The following is a 19741-nucleotide window of genomic DNA, read 5'->3' on the forward strand; positions in this document are numbered from 1 at the left end:
ATTCTTAATAGTTGAAATTTTTAAAATCAAGAATTCCGTTTCAATTTTTCAGTTTAGACTTTGATACAAATGAAAACGATAAATTGATGTAACTTATCGTTTTATGGCAAGATTAATGCTGTTAGTTACCCCTATTTATACTGAAAAATATTTCTAAATATATTCGTCAGAAACTTTATAGCTCCTGATAGTTTATCATTATGATTTAAAATTTTATTTATTTTTCGGTATTCACTTACTTAAAAAATGTCAAGAATTTTGCAGATTTAAATATGATATAAATATAAGTAATAATTTCTCCTTCAAAAGATAGCATTAATTATATTACTGAATTTCAAAAGTTAAGGCAACAATGTTGTAGAAAATACATCTTTTAAAAAACTTATATTTAATTAAACTTATTTTTAAGAGATTTGTATTTAATATGCTGAAGATTATATCACGCCAAAATAAACATAGAAAATAATTTCTTTATAAATGTACCTGGAAGCGAAAAACCTGGAATATAATCTAAAATCAGTGATGATGTAAAATGCAATTTTTCAATTGGGGTAATGAGAAAATATAAAATTTTATAGTTATTTCACAAGCATTTAGCTATACTGAACACAAATTATGCTCTCCTTTAATACCTAACATTTTATAGTTAGTTCAAATTTCTTTAACTTGGTATCGAAAATAGTACAAAATTTACTTTGAATTGTAGTTGTAACAATGACTATTTCTACTTACATTGAGTGTTCAAATGTAAGGCTATTTAAAAAAAATCAAAAAAAAAAAAAAAAAAATCTGAAGGGAGGGAAAAAAAAAAAAAAAAAACACAACAGAAACCAAAAATGTACACCAAACATTTATTGAATAACAATGAAGAATAAAGTGTATTTACAAATCATTTGTAGCAAACTACAAATGTGAATAAGGTGATAAAATACACAAAGATGTTAATATCCAGATACCACAAATACATCACAAATGCATAAAAACATCAACACGTCCACAACATTTAACCACCATAAGATAATACAAAGAACATGTATAAACATTTAAGTAAAATAGCCACGGTTATCCAGGGTCTTCTTCTTGTTGTGCCATTTGCAGGATAAAATTCTGGTGTATGTTCTTCTAAAATTTGCATTGCAGAGTGCGTAACAAAACGGATTCACGGTGCTGTTGATGTAGCACAAGTAATATGCAAAATTCCATAATCCAGGGGTGATGCAATCATCATCTTCGCAGTTGGTCAGGGTCTTGTAGAGGACCAGCACGTTGTAGGGGGTCCAGGTGACAGTGAATGCAAAGAGAATAGCGCTGAGGGTCTTGGCAGCCTTCATCTCCTGTTTTCTTTCCTGCTGTTTACGCTTCTTTTTCGGAGCTCGGTGCTTGGCAATTTGCTTATGAACCAATTTCGTATTCAAAGGTAATCGTATGGCATCCACAGCAGGATCAGCGGTTCTCATTCCTCTCAGCAAACTGTTAGTGGCTCCTCCAATCTCCAAAGTCGGCTTATTATTTTCACCATCATTAAGAGGTACTATAGCATCAGGATTCTCATCATCTTCCATAATCATCTTGATAGAGGCCTGGCTTTCTCCTTCAACAGAAGCTGATTTTGGAGGTAAACGTATCAGAATGGTATATACGGAATCAGGCGAGCAAAGGGGAGTTTGCGGGGTTGTTGGTGCAGTTGCTGGTTGCTTAGGGCGTACTGACATTCCACTGGTGCTAGCGCCTGAAGTCGAAGCAGTTGGTACCACAGGAATGGCAACGGGTTTTGGAGTCAAAGCAGTTGTCTGGCGTTTCCATTCGGGTATAATGGGTTCAAATCTTCTTTGATTGCGTTCAGTCATTGGGATAGCCTGGTCATTGGTCTTCTGCACTGATGTCTGAGCCTGCAGTGGAATACGATGGTCGATCCTGAAATTCATAGAAGCTGTTCTGGAGCATGGTTGCATTGGGGTCTCGAGAGAAGCCGGAGTAGTAACCGGAGATTCATGACTAGTACTTTCTTCCTCTTGATGATCACCTTCTTTGTCAAATCGGCACCAAGTCCGCAGTAACTGGGTAATCTTCAATCGCTTGGATTCCTTAGTCTTCGGAAGGTATTTAGATGTTTCAACGCAGAGTGATGTGGGTACATAGGTTGTCTCCAGATTTTCTTCAAGAACGCACGAATCAGTTCGGAATCTTCTGCAGTCTTCAGTTTTGCGCGCAACTTCTTCGTGTTCTGGCGGGTCATCGCTTGAAGTGGATTTCCGACTATCTTCCTTCTTCCCAGCTTGTAACTGGGTCAAATCCTTTTGCCTCTGCTTTGTTTCACGCCAGATTCTCCAATAAAGGAAACACATTACCGTTACAGGAACGTAAAATGCTGCCAAAGCTGTACCAAAAGTGACGTATGAGTTGGTCTCCAAGAACTGAATATAACAATGGTTTTTCTTGACGGTTCTACGACCTTCTATATAGGGCCAAGCGTAAATCCAAGGGGGCCAAAGCATTAAGGATATAACCCAAGCTGATGCAATCATAAATGCAGCCCTTCTAGTTGTTCGCAATGCTCGATAAGTTAACGGCCGAGTGACAGAAAAGTATCTGTCAAAACTGATGATGAGCAAATTAAGCACAGAAGCATTGCTGTTAAGGTAATCAAAAGCCAACCAAGAATCGCAAACGAAATCCCCAAGAGGCCAAGTACCAATCAACAAATACATAGTGAACAACGGCATGGATATAAGCCCAATTGAAAAATCAGCAACTGCCAGACTTAGAAGGAAGTAGTTGCTGATCGTCTGCAGCTGTTTATCCATTTTAAAAGAAATCATAACCATGATGTTCCCAATTACAGTGATGATGCTTAAAAACCCTGCTACAATGGCAATAAGAATCATCTCAAACATAGAGTAAGGGGGTTTGTCTGCTTCGGGTTCAGACATCAACTCGACGGTCGCATTTGTCGCATTAAAATAAATCGATGTCAATGACAATGACAATGCGGTCGTAGTGCTGATTGAATTTCCAGACTGCGAAGCCATGATGTCAGCTACAATAAATGAAGAGGACAATCAGACTTTTGAGCTGCCCAGGAAAGGCTTTTTTCAAAATCCCTGCTGTGTGTTTTCCAACAGGTTGTTCGAATATCTATAGAAGAAGAAAAAACAATTATTAAAAAAAGGCCTATTAATTGCATAAATTGATATTTTGAAATATCTAATGGCAAATAAGTAAACAAAATCAAAGTAATCTTGCATTTCATATTCATAATAAATTATAAAACGACTTATGTACCATTTTCTGCACACTCAGAGAAGAACTGCACTTGAATTAAAATTTTATTTTTATATTTCGTAACATCAATGACTTTTTTCTCAGCTTGTTTTTCTCAAGCAAGTTTTTCTAATCTCAGCTTGTTTTTCTTTCAAAAATTTCAATACACTTAGAATATCCTTCATGCAAATATTTCATTTCAAGTTCAGCAGTCTCTTAGTAATCTGGCTTACAAAAGGATTTGAATGAACGAAATTTCTTTTTGGAGTAGGTTAATTTAAATGGGTCATTTTGTTTTCGCAGATAAAGAGTTTCAAAAGTGTGAAGGCTCATGATATTTCGTTAATGGGAAGACACATTTATTTATGTGAAAGACAGGTTTCGAAAAATTAACGCTATTGTTAATAAATATTATCAGTAACAGATTCAACTTCAGAACATGAAATGTTGCGATAATTTCTAGACAATGAAATATGTAGAAGTGAAGATAATGTAAATGTATGTTAAGGTATTCTTGTTTGGATTCGACAATTTGTATAAAGCTCTGTTTACCTTAATAACTTATGTAATATTACTAATGAGATAATTATTAAAATCTGAAATCAAATAAAAATATTCAAATCAAAAGATATATAGAAGACTGACAGATTGTTTAAGACGATAATTGAATATTTTCTTACAGTAATTATTATAAATACTGAAAGACAATTCATCAATATAACTGAATTTGAATTTTATGTTGTTTATCTGTCCTTTTTATATATGATAAAAAGCAAATACAGGGGGTTTCAAAAATAAATGCACACTTTGAATGACTGTAATTTATTCCATTAATAATGCACATCAACTCGAGAATGTGACTAATATCCGCTTTTCATACGCGTCTGCGTCCGAAAATTAGTTTTTTTAGATTTATGTTTGTTTTTCGGAGAACTGAATAACTCAAAAATCTCTTTAAGCTAGATGGATGAAATTTGGTATATGAACTCCAAATTTGTAAGTTTTTATCAAATTTGAAGTCTAGTCTTATAGGGTAGAAGTTAACGTTATAACTTCAAAACAAAAATACAGAATTCCTACAGAAGATAACACTGAGCTATGTATTTGGTCACATGTCTTAAGAAAATACGATGAAGAATATGTTTATAAATTAAAAAAAGATTCAAATCACTATTTATAATTTTACTTACAGAAGCAACTTAATAATTTAACGATTTCAATAGTTCTTTAAATTGGGGATATATTATTTATTACAAAATATTTTATTTTAGAAATATTTGCAGAACTTTCCTTATTTTTTAAGTACGTTTTTGGAATTTCAGTTTTTAGTAAATTTCGAATTTACACGCCCTTTTCTTTTATTCATTGCAATTATACTCAATATCTCTCTGGGCATTCTTTCTGCGTAGATATTTCAACGTTCTTGAATAAGAGATTAAAAATGTTTATTTAAAAAAAACCTTCAACAAATTGCTTATTTGCAAACGCTTTTTTTATTTAAAGAAACTTAATGGCACCAGATTACAATTTATAGTCAATTATTAATTAAACATAATTAACGGCTATCAATTAATTTTAATAATAATTAATATTTTCAATAATTACTTTGAGTGAAAAATTATGAAAAATAAAAAGGCTTTTAAGCAAACAACTAGTTACATACTTCATTAAAATCTTCGCAATTTTTTAAAAAACTAAATTTTGGATTAATATATTAAATATATTAAGTAGCAACGATTCTCAATGTGTTGGAAAAAAAAAGAAATTCGCAAAAACAAAGCTAAACAAAACTAGAAACACGATAAGCAATGCAAATTATTTTTCAAGGAATATATTATTCAACAATAAATTTCTTGAAATACAGTCTTTTCACCAAAATTTCTTTTGACCTTCACATTTAATATCTCAACCAAAGACCTATAATTTTATGACCAGAATAACGGTCGCAAAACTGTCGCTTAATTTTGGTACAGCATACGAATTAGAATTCGTTATGGTGATAGAATGAAGGTTCGGGATAAGCAACCTTTTATTAGTGCTTTCAGATTAGCAAATAAGGAAATAGTCGTAGCTCTGTTATTTTTTATTGTAACATGCAGCCCTTGACTGGAATGTAACGTAAACATAAAAGCTTTAACTTGATTTCTTCGCATAACAACATGAAGTTCTTGAATCAAAGGTAAAAGTTGAATAATATAATTTCTTTCAAGTTTTATGTTGTTATGTGTGTAGCAAAACATTTAACCTTCATACAGTTGCATAGGGATAATATGAAAACAAATTTAAAAACTTTACAGGAAAAATAACTAAAAAAAAAGACAATTTAGAGTTCCTTTCCATTACACACTCGCATATCTTATTTATATAGATACCAAAAAAAAAAAACGTAGATACATTTACTACTAGGTTTTAACAGGGGAAGATATATTTATAAATCAACATTTATTCGTGAGTATGCTTTGTAATAAAGTTAATTCATTGACACAATCAGTTTTTACATCTTTCATTTCCTCTTTACATGTGACCACAAGAAATTGAGTACCAAGAAAAGTTCTGATGATTTTTAAAATGGATAAATTAGCAAATTCTGACAGATTCTAAGTAATTTTCGTTGGAACTTAATAAATTTGGTCAAGAAATGAGTTTAGTTTCACATGCCACCGATAGATACCGCTCCGGATTCAGAAGCTGTCAATAATTTTAAAACTTGAAAATCACATCGACTTTTAATCATAAAAATGAATAGCAGAAGTATCTTTAGCTCGATTCTTGAAAGAGATTCGGTTCATTCAAGTTGGAGCGATAGAATTTTTTAATAATTTAGGAAAATGAAAATTGGAGAACCATTCTGTGCCAGAAATATACAAACATAGAAAATTACTGAATATTATCAAATATGCAAATTTTAAAAGTAATACATTAAAATTTTTATTAAGTAAGAAATCTCACGTTACAATTTGTATGCAGATACATTGAAATTATGTCTGGATTAAATGCATCGTCGTATGTGGGTTTTAAAAGATTGACTGAAGTTTGAGAGAATAAAGATATTCCTTTGTATCCATAATAAATACACCAAAGTACCAAAAATGCAACATTTTATAAGTAAAATGGATTATTATACCATCAAAGCATTAATATAGCAAAGCATAGTAAATTTGCTTTGCTTCTTTAAATTTAAGCGGCAAATGCATATACACATAATTGTTTAATTTCGACAAGAAATTGTTGTTACTTTTCCCAAAAATACAGTCAGATACTAAAATGTAAGAAAATGCAATTTCAATAATAATTTAACATGCAGAAATAAAAATGGAAAAAAAAACTTTTTAAATTTGTGCTTCGAATGAAAACAAATTTATCGATAAGTTAAACTCTTTATCAGTTTGAGATAAGAAATAATATGGAATCATATGATCTCTTACGCTAAAATCTTTACGGTTATATGCAATGAATGAATTAAAAAATAAAAATAAACTAAAAAAAAATCGTAGAAAATTCATTTATTTCTCCATATGTGATAGAAAAGAGAAAGAAAAACAAACGTTATTTTCTTTGTCTAAACTAGCAAGACATTGAAATTATATTCAAAATGTGGACGACGATTCACTTATTCATGTGCTAATATTTTAAGGGTAAGCATTACAAAATACTAGCACCAAAAAAGATGAAAACTATATGACAAACTTTCATACATAAATTTATTTTAAAAGTAGACGAAAGTAACTATTCTGAATGATTAATGGATAAAATTTTCAAGGGAAAATTTTTGGTTCACATAAAATGTCTGGAATTTAGAAGTCATAAATGATAATATAAAACAAAACAAAGCAAGTAATTCAGTATTATCTATTTAGAATGAAATAACTTAGTTATTTCAAAAATATAACTTAATATTTACATGATACTTCATTTAGAGCATACTTTTCCTTTAACTATGCTATCAGTCAAGGAAAAAAATTAATTTTTTAATTGGAATTTAGAAAGCAAAAGATAACAATTACTATTACTAAAGAAACATTAAGCATTGAAAATTATTATTAGCCACATGGCAGCATAATGTTTATTTGAAATATATGCGAGTTACTAAAAATGAAACAAATTTGGTACCTTTTCCGAAATATGAGGAATAAGTTCGCATTAAAAATTGCACACAAATATGAATTAAACATTATTGAATTATAATTTTTGATAAGATAAATAAATGATTATTTTTCCCATAAATCCCATTATTGAATTATAATTTTGTTAAGATAAATAAATGTTTATTTATCCCATAAATCACCAAATTAATAATATTTTTACTGCTTTGAAACTGCAAATATTTTAAAAGACATTAGAATACAAAAAAAAAAAAAAAGGTCAAGCAGATTTCATTTTAGATATGTATCCATTTATATTAATAACAATAAAAAAATGCTTTTCTACGTGCTTTATATTCTAACGAATTAAAAATTTTTAGTTTTCATTTGATGATCACCGAGGATATCGAATTATCTAAAATAAGGTATATTACCTATTATTTTACTTTTCCGCTTAATAACTAAGCATTAAATCCAATCTAAGTTAGAAGGAAGATTTATATAGTATCAGCATACATCCAAGATGCTATACTTTATATATTTTGTTGTCTATATTTATTATTAACTAAACATCTGTTTGAAGTTGATGGATAGAATAAAGAAATAGCTTTCAGTACATATATAGAACCGGTATATTTTCTGCTATTTTATATTATGCTCCATTTATGTTATAAATATCAATATTAGGAAAAGGAAATAGAAATAAATAGATATCTATATACATGTAAGATTGAAATGCTTTCTATTATGCTATTGTCTTTTCCGGCAATTAATTAAATATCTATTCCAAACAAAGGAATCAAATAAAGATATATGCAGCTCTCAGTACATATCTAAAAGCTGGTATAATTCTTTATATTTTACTCCTCTAATTAATAAAACATCATTTCTGAGCTTAAGAGACCAATATAAATCGTCGAATGGTACCCGCTCTGTTCTTTTATGTCTATTCCGATAATTAACTGAACATAAAATCCACGCAAAGGAACAGACAAGAGATATATAGCTCTTAGTACACGACCGATATCCTATTTGTTATTTTAGAGTTTATTCTAATAGTTAGAAAAATAAATACCGAATCGAATAGGATCGAATAAAGATATATATAGTTATTAATATTTCATCCCTATTTTTTTTAATATGAAAACACTATAGTTACCTATGAAATAAAATGCTCAAGTACGTATAGAACTAAAACTAGTTTCCTTTTCTGTCATTGGTACAGCATCGACATCTATCAGAAAATAGATTCTTCAGGTCTTAACTCTACCTCAGGTAAGAAAAGTCTGGCAAATCGGAAAGTTTCCTCGCCTTGCTTTTAATACTGCCTTGGCAGACTAATGGCTCGAGTGTCTTATCTATAGGGGAGAGGACGGTCCCATCACCCCTTGTTTGAACACGGGCGCCAAGCACTGTCCCATGATGGGGAACAATTCCTCTGAGTTGTTATCTTTGAAACTGCGCAGTAGCCATTTACTGTGTGATAGCATTTGCTACCTTAAGCTGCGTGGACCTTAGAAATATCACTTCTTCAGATCCCTTAATAAATATCACCAACAGGTCAGACCATTGCGGTGAACTTTTCAGGTGTCTAGAGAGCAGACTTAATGGTTCGGAGAATGGTTGGAATACTGCAATAATTGCTTCCGTTCAGCCATCTTATTTTATTAGTAACTAGATAAAAGCTTTCCAGACTTGTTTTCAACATGATATGCGCCGAAGATGTAAAGAGAAATTTTGAATACTATGCGACAAAAAGGAGCGATTATCAATATTTCAAAAAAAAAAAAAAAAAAAAAAGAGTTAACTAAATGTTAAGATAAGTTTTAAAAGTATTAAAAAATTGCTTTTCAAGATTGATTTATAATCGGAGGGCGTAATCCAACTTTTATACCAAAGAAATGGTGGAATTTAGTAGAAAAGGATGAAGACTGATTGACGAAATTAATTTTAGAAAATGAGGTGTAATATAAACAAAATATTTCATGTTAAAAAATTCATTGAAGGATTTCAGTCTTCTGAAATTAAAAGTGAAAGCTAATAAATGTTCAATGTTAGATGAAAAACATTCAAAGAAGATATTACATAGTTTCATTTTTCCTTCAGAATCAAAATTAAGCTAACATGCTACATTTTTTCAAGCAAGGATTAATTATTCTGTCTCTACTTTAAACTTCTTAATATCTACTTGAAGAATTTAATTTTACAATGCCGATTTTTTTATCTAGTCGAACGTGTTTTTAATAATTATTATAATTATTTTTACGAAATTTATGTATGAATTAATCTGATTTCCAACAATAGGAAATTGAAAAATAATATCTTAAGCTTTTAGATCATAAGGTGGCACTGAAAATTATAAAGATCAAATGGCTATTTATAGATACGTCTCTCTTTGCAAACAAAAACATTTCAAAATGTTAAAATATATTTAAATTTTTGTTAGTGCCAGACCTTCAGAATTTTTATTTCTATTTAAATGAAAAAATAAAAACCTGCAAAGAAATTTTGTATATTTTTAAGTACGCATTACTTTTCAATATCTCAGTAATGTATGATTTGTTAAGAATTATTCTAATAATTGAGTTAAGCTGTAAATGCTTATTTGTGTTTTGTTTCATATACATATAGTCAAACTACCGAGCATTATTCATTTTATAAAAATATTAAATAAAATATGCGCTTATCTGTTTTTTTTTATCACAACAATACTTTCAGATATCTATTATCTGTAGTATTGAAATAAATCGAAAAGATGACATGATATTATGTATAGGATACAACACAAAAATGTATCGGAATGCATACAACATAACACATATACTAAAAATGAAATATGTATTTTCCACGCATCTAAACTGAGCTTCTGTATTTATCTAATGCTATATTTTTCGGAAAGCAAACATTGAACGACTTCAGACATATACCAATAAAAAGATATATAACAGGAATCACCTTAAAGCAAAATACTATTTTATAAAAAGAAAAGGTTTAGAAGAATATGCAACATATAATTTTCAAAAATTCTTTCCTCTTTGCTTCTAACAATATTGGGAAAAGCTCGAAATAGCATATTAATTTTTATGCATCTATAAAGATACATTTGGTTCAGATGAATAAATGAAGTCTTCTTTAGTAAATCCATGAAATCTTTATAAATTAAAAGCTTTGTTTATGTAACTATTTTCCCAACATGCATTGAAAAATAATGGGAAAAAAAGTGTGACTGATAAAAATGAGCAAGTGTGTAAACTGATAAAAATGAGCAAGTGTGTAAACTGATAAAAATGAGCAATTTTTTGAGCATATTAATAAGCACCGAGCCTCTCGAAAAGAATCAATGAAACCAATATAAATTAAAATCTTTCCTTATAGAATTCTTTTTTTTGTTACTTTCTAAAATTAGAGAAAAAGTGTGAAGTATAAGTACTAGTAAAATGATTAATTGTTTGAACGTGCGCATTGATAGAAAATTCTTGAAAAGAAAAAAAGAGTAAATTTTTTACGAATTAAAAGCTTTTGTTTGGTAGGATTATATTTTTGAAGTTTATACATAGTCTAACGGTATTTCTCAGAAAAATATCAGTTCCAATATCTAACATCACATGAGAAAATTTTTTACATTTACTTTTACTCTGTACGTCTCCAGATTTCTTTAATAAAAGAATGCAGAGAAATTTTTCAATTTTTTTTCAAAATTATATTCAGATATATCAATTATTAATTTATTCTTTTTCATTTTAACCCTAATTTATGACAAAGCAATTTAAAGGCCTTGCCTGAATTACATATAGAAAGCAAACTTTGAAAGTAATGTCTGAATGTAACTGTTTACATATCGAACAGTTAGGATTAGAATGTTTATATTAGAATTACAATATCCTTATTCAACGGCATTCTATTAAGAGATAAAATAAACAAAAAGAATCCTAGCACTGCTAGTTTTCTTTAATCTGACCAATTTCGTTCTTAATTTTTTTCTTTTTAAATTTAATAAGTCAAATTTTGAAGACCACTGTTTTATGACCATGCAAAATTGCAAAAATGAAAGTATTCTTGCGCGGACCTCTTATTGTAAAGATAAAAAAAAATCACTCACGTGAAAGAAATATAAGAAAAGGTAAGCATATCAGAATCCTGGAGAAACAAATGACTTATTTCATGGAAAAATCCAAAAAATGAATGATGCGGAGCGTTAACGCTCCATAAAATAAAGTTAATTTGTTACTGTATATTCATCCATCACCATGATGTATATTAATTTCGAAGGGTGAATGGTATGGAGGAAAATAGACAAACGGAATTGTTTATTAAATTCAGATAAAGAAAAAGGGGGAGAGTTCAGAGGCAAATATTGTAAGTTAAGTGCTCAGTGAAAACAAGTTCTAACTGAAAGTAATAAATAGCATAAACATCAGTAATATTTAAGCTTCTGAAGTATTTAATTTGTCACTTTTCATTAGAGATATTTCTGAATTGCTTGCATTTTCACAAAATGGTAAAGGCAAATTTAAAAAAAGCGCACCCAGGAGCATTATGGAGTCAAATGTAACAAAAAAAAGGAGAAATGCATTTGTTCTGTTAGCAACGATTACGTAAGTGCTGATCTCTTAAGCTGTTTAAATTTTCTGATACAGTCAAGGATAAAAGCAACATTTGTGTCAAAACCAATTAATTTATGATTTTCCATGGAGAGTAATTTTCATGTTAGTAATGCGATGAAATTGAAAATATAATTGAAAGTAACTAATGTAAAAATGGGATACTCGAAGTACAAATACGAAAGTGTAGATCTTTTAAGTTGCTGTTATTTTACAACAGTTACATAATCTTAAAACATTCAGGTATACGCTTAGTCTAATTGCGAGTGACAGCTTTCTAAAATCCGATGAAAAACAACTCTTTTAAAATGGAATATGAAAATGGGAAAGATGTAAACAGCAATAAAGTTCCAAAAAATAACTGTAAGCGATAAAAATAAATTGGATGTATATATAGTTAAAGGGTTCTGTAACAAATGAAAAGCATAAAATATGTAATAGTAAATGAATTTCAAGTGTTTAATATGTAAGTCGTGAGAAAGCGAGTATAAACTTCTTTAACTATTGAAAATTTCACTGTGATTTAAATGGAAATATGGGATTACAAATATCTTGAGGCACAGTTAGTTTCATTATGAATAACAGCTTATTTAAAACGGGATGAAAGACTTTTTTTAGAAGTGGTAAAAGTGTCTTCATGGAAGAATATGAATGCTACTGAAAGTTTTTCAAAATGATTGACAGCACTTGTAAGTAATATAAAATAATCAAAATCAACTCAGATGCGAATTATTGCTTTTTAAAAAATATCAAGAAATCAATCATAAAAATTAAGATGGTGTCGGAGAAACTGTTATCATGGCAAAGATACGAATGTAATTGAAAATTTTGCTAAAGAAACTGACAAAAGCTATTAATAATACAAAAAAATGAATATACACTCATTTAAAAGGGTGATTGCACCAATTTGAAAAACAGAAAACATGAATAAAAAACAGAGATGATGTCAAGCTTTGAAACTACGAGAACACCAATTTAAATGTCTTCTCCGCAGGCTTGGTGATCTAGTGTTAAGGTTCTCGCTTCAGAACTGAAGAGTTCTAGACTCAGACCCCGCTATTATTAAAGGGTTATCAGATACACTAATATAGAGCATGGTAAATCCACCTTTTCCAAATGCCCTTCCTTTGGTATGGAATGGAAGTTTGAAAAGGGGATGCCGGCCAAGGACATCTAACAGAGGTTGAAAATCACGAGAATTGTCCTAAAGTTACCCTTGAATTAATTAGAAACGGGGCGTAACTATAATTAAATTCTTCCACAACTGACAACTTCATAAACAGTTTAGATACTAATATGCAATTTAAAACATTCAGAGATACAATGACTTTAATTGCAAGTGACAGCTTGTTTAAAATATGATAAAAGGTTTCTTTTAAAAATGGAATAGGATCGAGGCAAATCCTTTTGATGGAAAAGATGAGAACGTTACTGAAAGTTATGCAAGAAAGTTTCGAATTCGTCTTTTTCTTATAACAACTATTCCAGAAATGCTCCGAAATTGAATAAAATATTCCAAATCGAAAGTTACAACATTATTTTTTTTGCCAATCGGTTTCTCTGATCGGATGATAAGAGCTGCAAGTAGAAGAGTGAAACTTATCGTTTTAGGCGAAGCGACGTGGTCTTTCACGGAGAACGATTTCCTTCTAGCATTTGGAAATCCAATTCTACATCACTTAAAACGCTGAACGATTTCAATTCACTTTTAATTTTCAGAATACAATTTCAGCTTATGCGATAAGCCGTTCTTTTTCGGAATTTAAGAAGGAAAAATCGAACGGATGGTAAAACTTCACATCCGCATTTTGTTATTTTCTTATTTTCTGAAGAAGAACGATGTGGAAAGAAATGTATTTATCAAAAAAGATAGAATAAAAGCGAATTTTCCCTGGAGGGAAAGAAGGGCGTAGTTCTTCTTTTGAATTTAAAAGATAATATTTTATGATAAAGTAATAAGAGTTAAATAGTTTAAGAAAGCGTAAATAAACGAATCAAGGAAATTACCTTTCAGCGAATAATTATGGACATTTGAACTTTGCCGACTTTGAATGAATTGTTCGAAATTAACTTTTTTTTTAACGGCGATAGAGATGCTTTACCATTCGAATATTTTTATTCTTCGTACGGACTTGTATAACTGTGCCACTGTATTGTTTGCTCTAGGTGAGGAAAATATCACGAATATGTGGATGATAATCTTGCTTGCATAGGCAGGGCAAGGGTAACTTTGCTGGTTGCCAATAAATCATAAGAGTTCTACTACTAGAGTTCTTCTTCGCACAACTTTTCTGTTGGAGTCTCTAATTATCCAGACAATAGTTTTACTCGTCCGAACTATTATGCTACTTTATGATGATATAATGTTTCAGACGATAGCATAAGTAGTAGCTATAGTATAAGTAATAACATAAGGGATAGCATAAGTAATAGCTTTTTACTCTCCTATACACGAAGTACACAGAGAGAATGCACGGTAATCGTTAGTAATTCGTAATATTTTGATGAATCTGAGCATTTTAGTTAAACTGAGTTGAACAAAAAAAATGTTTTTATTCCCCAAAGAATGTTTTTATTCTGTCTGTCTGTGAATGCGGTCACTCAAAAAGGTTGCAAGAAAGATGGATGAAATTTAGGATGATGTCATTGGACCAAAATTATAGCTTTCTATCAAATTTTGGACAAAATTCGACATCAGAAAATTTATCTGTTCAGTTGTGAGCATGCGAATACTCTATGTTTTATTTCTGGTATTGTATCTTTCAATCAATTAGTAATTAGATCAAATCCGTTCAGAGGTTGATTGTTTTTCGGTGTGTTAATTCGTGTGTATGTAATAATGCAACAATTCAAAAAATGTTCAATTTGCCAAAGAATTTTATTAATATAAAACACTTGTATAGGTTTGCTAAATCTGCTGTCAAATTGTATTTGATATGTGATTGTTGTCGCCTGTTATAAAATACTATATGTCGCGAGTGACTCTAGCTATTACATCAAAATTTCATATTTTGGCTTTGTGTATTTCTGACATATAATGTTTTGATACAAATGCAAAGAGGAGAACTATAAAAAACTAAAATCTTATTCTGACAAGTGAAAGGTTACGAAAATAAAGTCAACACTCATGAACTTGTTTTGGAGTTCATTTCAGATGATGCGCAACAAATGCACGATTCCAAGTTCATTGCACAGCTTTCAAGAGAGAAAAAGAGAGTGACGTCATAGTATAGCAAAGACAGAGTGCTTCCACTGGCTTATTTTATTATTTCTACCTTTTCTTCACTAATATGAAATATTTTCAAAGAAATAATTATAATAATTAAAAGCAAAATAGTTTGCTAATTTTTTTTCAGCTAGCTCCGTTTTTTTCAATAACTTCCTACTTAGAAAAAATACTTCCACTTCTTTTCTTTGCAATAAAGGTACTTAAATCTTCTGGTTCGATCTGGACCACATAATTCATCAATTTGGTTGCATAGGACTCATCATCATCATCATTAATCATGAGTTAAACCTTTCGTGTCATTACAGGAAACTTATATCCAAATTCCAAAGACTGAAAGTGATGTATTTCTGATGAAATGTCAGATAAGATGAAATGAGCGCGATTTTTCTAATGATTCGTATAGATAAAAGTAATGAAGTTCTCTTTAAGAAGTTCATTTCATATAAAATTATCAGTTCAACATATCATGTTCTCTGTTATTCTACATAGTTCTAAAAATTCTAAGGAGTCCTACATTACTCTGAAAATGTATTGAAAAAATATCATTATATTTATAAATCAGATTAATTGTTTTTCTCTAGACTTTCTCTTAATAATCTCTTAATTTGTCTTTCTCTTAAGAGCTTTGTGTTCAGGGTAGAAATATAGAGAAAAGAATCAAGCATCAGTTTCCCTTTTTGACAGATGAAGTTCAAAATTTGATATAAATCTACAAAATTGTTGTAAAGATCATACATTAAAATTTACTCTAAATGCTTAATTATAAACAATAGTCTGCCAATATTCTTTATTAAATATTTTTTATGCGTTATTAGATAGAATTTAATCCGATGTACTTAAAGATTTTTTACACAGGGAATTGCTTTATTTTCGCGATAAAATGCTCACAGATACATTTAGTTGAAATATTTTAATAACATTTCAATTTTTATAATTGCATTAAAATAATTTTCTTTCTTCTGATTTTAAATGTATTCAGAATCTGAAAATTTTTATTTGTCTAAAAAGTTTTTACATTACATTGTTAATTTTCATAAGCACTTTTCACGGTTTTCTCTGAATTTTGAAACGAATGTATATTTTCCATAAAACATTTTGTGATAAAAAAATGGATTTGGAATAAAATGATATCATTCGATATGAAATAGAATGAAGGTTTCGCCCTTCATATATCTAAAACTGCACTAACACGGAGTTTAAAAGAACACTATAGGTCAATATTTGTGAGTGAAATAGTAAATATGTTAAAAAATTCCTCACTTTATGGCTTACTATTAGCTTAACGTCTCTATAACTAATACAAAATACAAATTTGATATGTGAAAAATATGTGTGATCGGAATTTCCAGATATAGAACTTCAAAATGATGCAACTATAATAGAAAATACTGCATCTAGGGCTCAAAAATTGATAAAATACAGACACAAATATTTTATTTTGTGATATCTAGATTTTCTGGGAGCACAGAAATATACATTTTCTTTTGTGTTGGTTGTTTTTGATCTCTAGATTGAAAATGGATCCAATTGAGCCTTTATAAGAATTCAAAAATGAGAAAACTCGAGGTGTAAATAATCCGTTTGATTGATCGTGAGGCACTCTCACTGTATAGTTTCATGTTTTTTAAAAAAATTGACGACAGGTATTGCCATCATAAATCTTCTCTACGCTCGCAGAAACTTTTTTTGTGTCAGAAAAAGAGTTATTTTATGGATGCTTGGCATAGCAAAAACCAGTGAAAGATGCATTACTCTAAATACCAAATGCTACTTTATCATGTTTTGTTAATAATACCGGAAGTGTGATTTATGACAAACTATACCCTCAACCGATGAATGACAGAGGAATACAAAAGGAAAGAGAAGAATATAAAAAATATCTCCTGATTCAAAAATCAGGTTTCTATGTTTGATCAGTTTATGCTTCAAAGTGGCAGCTGTTCGTGGGATTTTTTCGGGGTTTGTTCAAATTTTCCCTTTCTTTGTACCATCGAAACAAAATAGTTTTGATGTTGTAGGCTGCATGTTTGATTCTTATTTTCTGTAAAAGTTTTCACATACAGCAGAATGATAAATGATTCAATAAACTCTTTATCAAAGTCAGGTCTGAAAATTTTCCAGGTAGCATCAATATAAAAGAATTTATTTTAAATTATTACTCTAAAAAGACAGCATCATTGCTTTAAAACGTGGAAATATCATCATTATCAGAAGAGAAAATATAATCAAATATGACAATTCCCTCAAACATAAAAATGGTAATCCACAATGTTATTTTTCTTAGAAATTATATTGCGATAGAATCGAAAGAATACTTTTCAGTCTAAAGTTAAACAAAATTCCCAGACGGCTGACAAAAACTAGCAAAAGAAAAAAAAAATCTGCATTTGCTAAATTATCTTGCAATTGATTTATCGCTATCCTCTGATTAGACATAACATTAACAAATAACAACGCTACTTTGGGTTACTAGTCGTGAATGAAAAATAAATTCTCCTAAACCCACACATTTCAAACAGCGATAAAAGATTCTGTTGTCGTGCTTATTTGAGAGATGCCGTTGTTTTAATTTCATATGAAGTTAATTTTGCTCAGTTCTCAAAATCTTTTTTAAACTAAATTCCTAAGTATATTTATTTAGATTGGCATGCACATAAATCTATGATAAGAAATACCACAATGATTCGGGAGAAAATGATTCATTTCTCCTAGTCCTGCAGATAATTTATATTCAACCACTTCTATTTAACAAGAAATACCAACTTAATTCAAATAAATTATGCATGAAGATAAATTCTTGTTTTAACTAAACCTGAACACTAGAAAGGATTAATAAAGAATGTCGAAAACAAATTTTTTGATAGAGATAAGATATATTATAATGATGCAGAAACGAGAAATACTATGGTTATTACAAACTGGCCATTAATTATAACTCAACTCCCTTTTTTTTCATAAATCTATCTATTGAATGAGAAATTTCGTCTTTATATTGATTATTCTTTTTAACTCTATAAAGACTTTAAAAAGTATTTTTTATTTTTTGGGGGGATAAAATATTTTTTAAAATTAATAAAAAATCTATACCTTCAAAAAGTTTTAGGTGAAAAAATTTAATGATCAATCTAATCATTAATTTATTAATTTTCTAAATTAATCTCACGTTATGAATAGTTGCAAAATCACACAAAATAACAAAAATAAATAAATAAAATAAAAAAAAATGCTGAACCGATTTTGATTTGGCTTGGTGTCTTGATTTTAAGCATGAAAACAGTCTTTCTCTATGAGCTCTAATCGTCAATATTCATTGTAAGTAAGTCATGAAATTTTAAAATTTTAAAGGACAAGTTACTTCTCGATCAGGCGAATCACAAGAAAAGAAAAGAAAAAGAAGGATAGTGTTTTTTCGTATGCAAGAAGTTATGAGACTTTTTTGCTGATTTTTTGAGGAAAAAATAGAAAGCTACTTTCTAATGGGCAGTTTATATCCTTCCTAATAAACAAAAAATTGGATGAATTAACCTTTTCCCTACGTTTAGTACAGATATTGTGCCAAATATTCTTACCTCTGTGCTATCGGCTGGTTGTACAAATATTAGTTTTACTTGCTTGGTATACCTAATCTGTGAACCCTTTCTACAGCCTTAATCCCCTATCCTATTATACAACATCTTACCCGATAACATGGTTTATTTATAATAAAAGAAAACAATAACAAGCTCAACTTTCGTTCAATTTAAAAGAACGCAGATCTTTTTCCGAATGAATGGAAAATGGAGAGAAATTATAGTGCTTACTAGTCAGAGTTAAAAACAAAGTTCATTTAGGAATAGAAAACATGTGATAAAATATTTTTCTTAAAATATTACTTCCGGTATCAAAGAAAATTAATAGAAAAGTTAAAAAAAATATGCTAAAATATTGCATGGAATCGCAGGCAGTTTGTAATAGTTCTAAAAACTTCCACGAAATACTTGCTAATATATTATTCCAAATCAAAGATATTATACGAAAGACTTTTTGAAATTTATGCTAATTTAGTCTACACTTTTAAATATCAAATCGGATTATTATCTTTTTGTACGTACGCGTTGATAATATTAAAGTTTCCGCCTTGATGTTGTGTCTTCAACTGAAAGAAAAGTTTTATGAGCCACGGTGGCAAGCGGAAGTGATAAATAAACAAGTTAATATTTGTAGGAAATACAAGATCGCATAACTTTGGATGGTTCTATTTTTATATATATTATCCAAATAAAGAACAGGTTTCAAGGAATTTGAGTTTTATTACAAATGTTCAATATCTCAGTTTTCCCCCCTCAATATTCAATATTTACATAATATAATTAAAACTTGAGCAAAAAAAAATATTCTTTACAGGTCTATGCAGTTAAATTTACACTGATATCCAAAGTTTAAGCTTTAACGAAATATTATCAAGATAATTTTAATATGTTGATCATATATGATTTACAAAAATAATTCAGTTTAAGAAATCAAAATTAGTTAAGAAAAATATGCCCCGAATTCCAAAAAGATTTAATAAACAAAGAACATTCGTACAA

General features: G+C 29.5%; 1 protein-coding gene across 4 annotated transcripts in view; it reads right to left on the minus strand.

Moving 5' to 3' along the window:
• Nucleotides 1-850: 850 nt before the first annotated feature.
• The window catches only part of LOC129959505 (muscarinic acetylcholine receptor DM1-like), a 282793-nt gene continuing 263902 nt past the window's right edge, over nucleotides 851-19741 (minus strand). For all 4 annotated transcript variants that reach the window (XM_056072368.1, XM_056072367.1, XM_056072366.1 and 1 more), the window contains one exon: nucleotides 851-3135. In XM_056072368.1, coding sequence (XP_055928343.1) covers nucleotides 1044-3029 — 1986 coding nt within the window. In that variant the 5' untranslated portion in view covers nucleotides 3030-3135 and the 3' untranslated portion in view covers nucleotides 851-1043. The remainder of the gene's footprint in view (nucleotides 3136-19741) is intronic.

The sequence above is a fragment of the Argiope bruennichi genome, chromosome X1 (genome assembly GCF_947563725.1).
Source record: "Argiope bruennichi chromosome X1, qqArgBrue1.1, whole genome shotgun sequence".
In the NCBI taxonomy this organism is placed as follows: domain Eukaryota; kingdom Metazoa; phylum Arthropoda; class Arachnida; order Araneae; family Araneidae; genus Argiope; species Argiope bruennichi.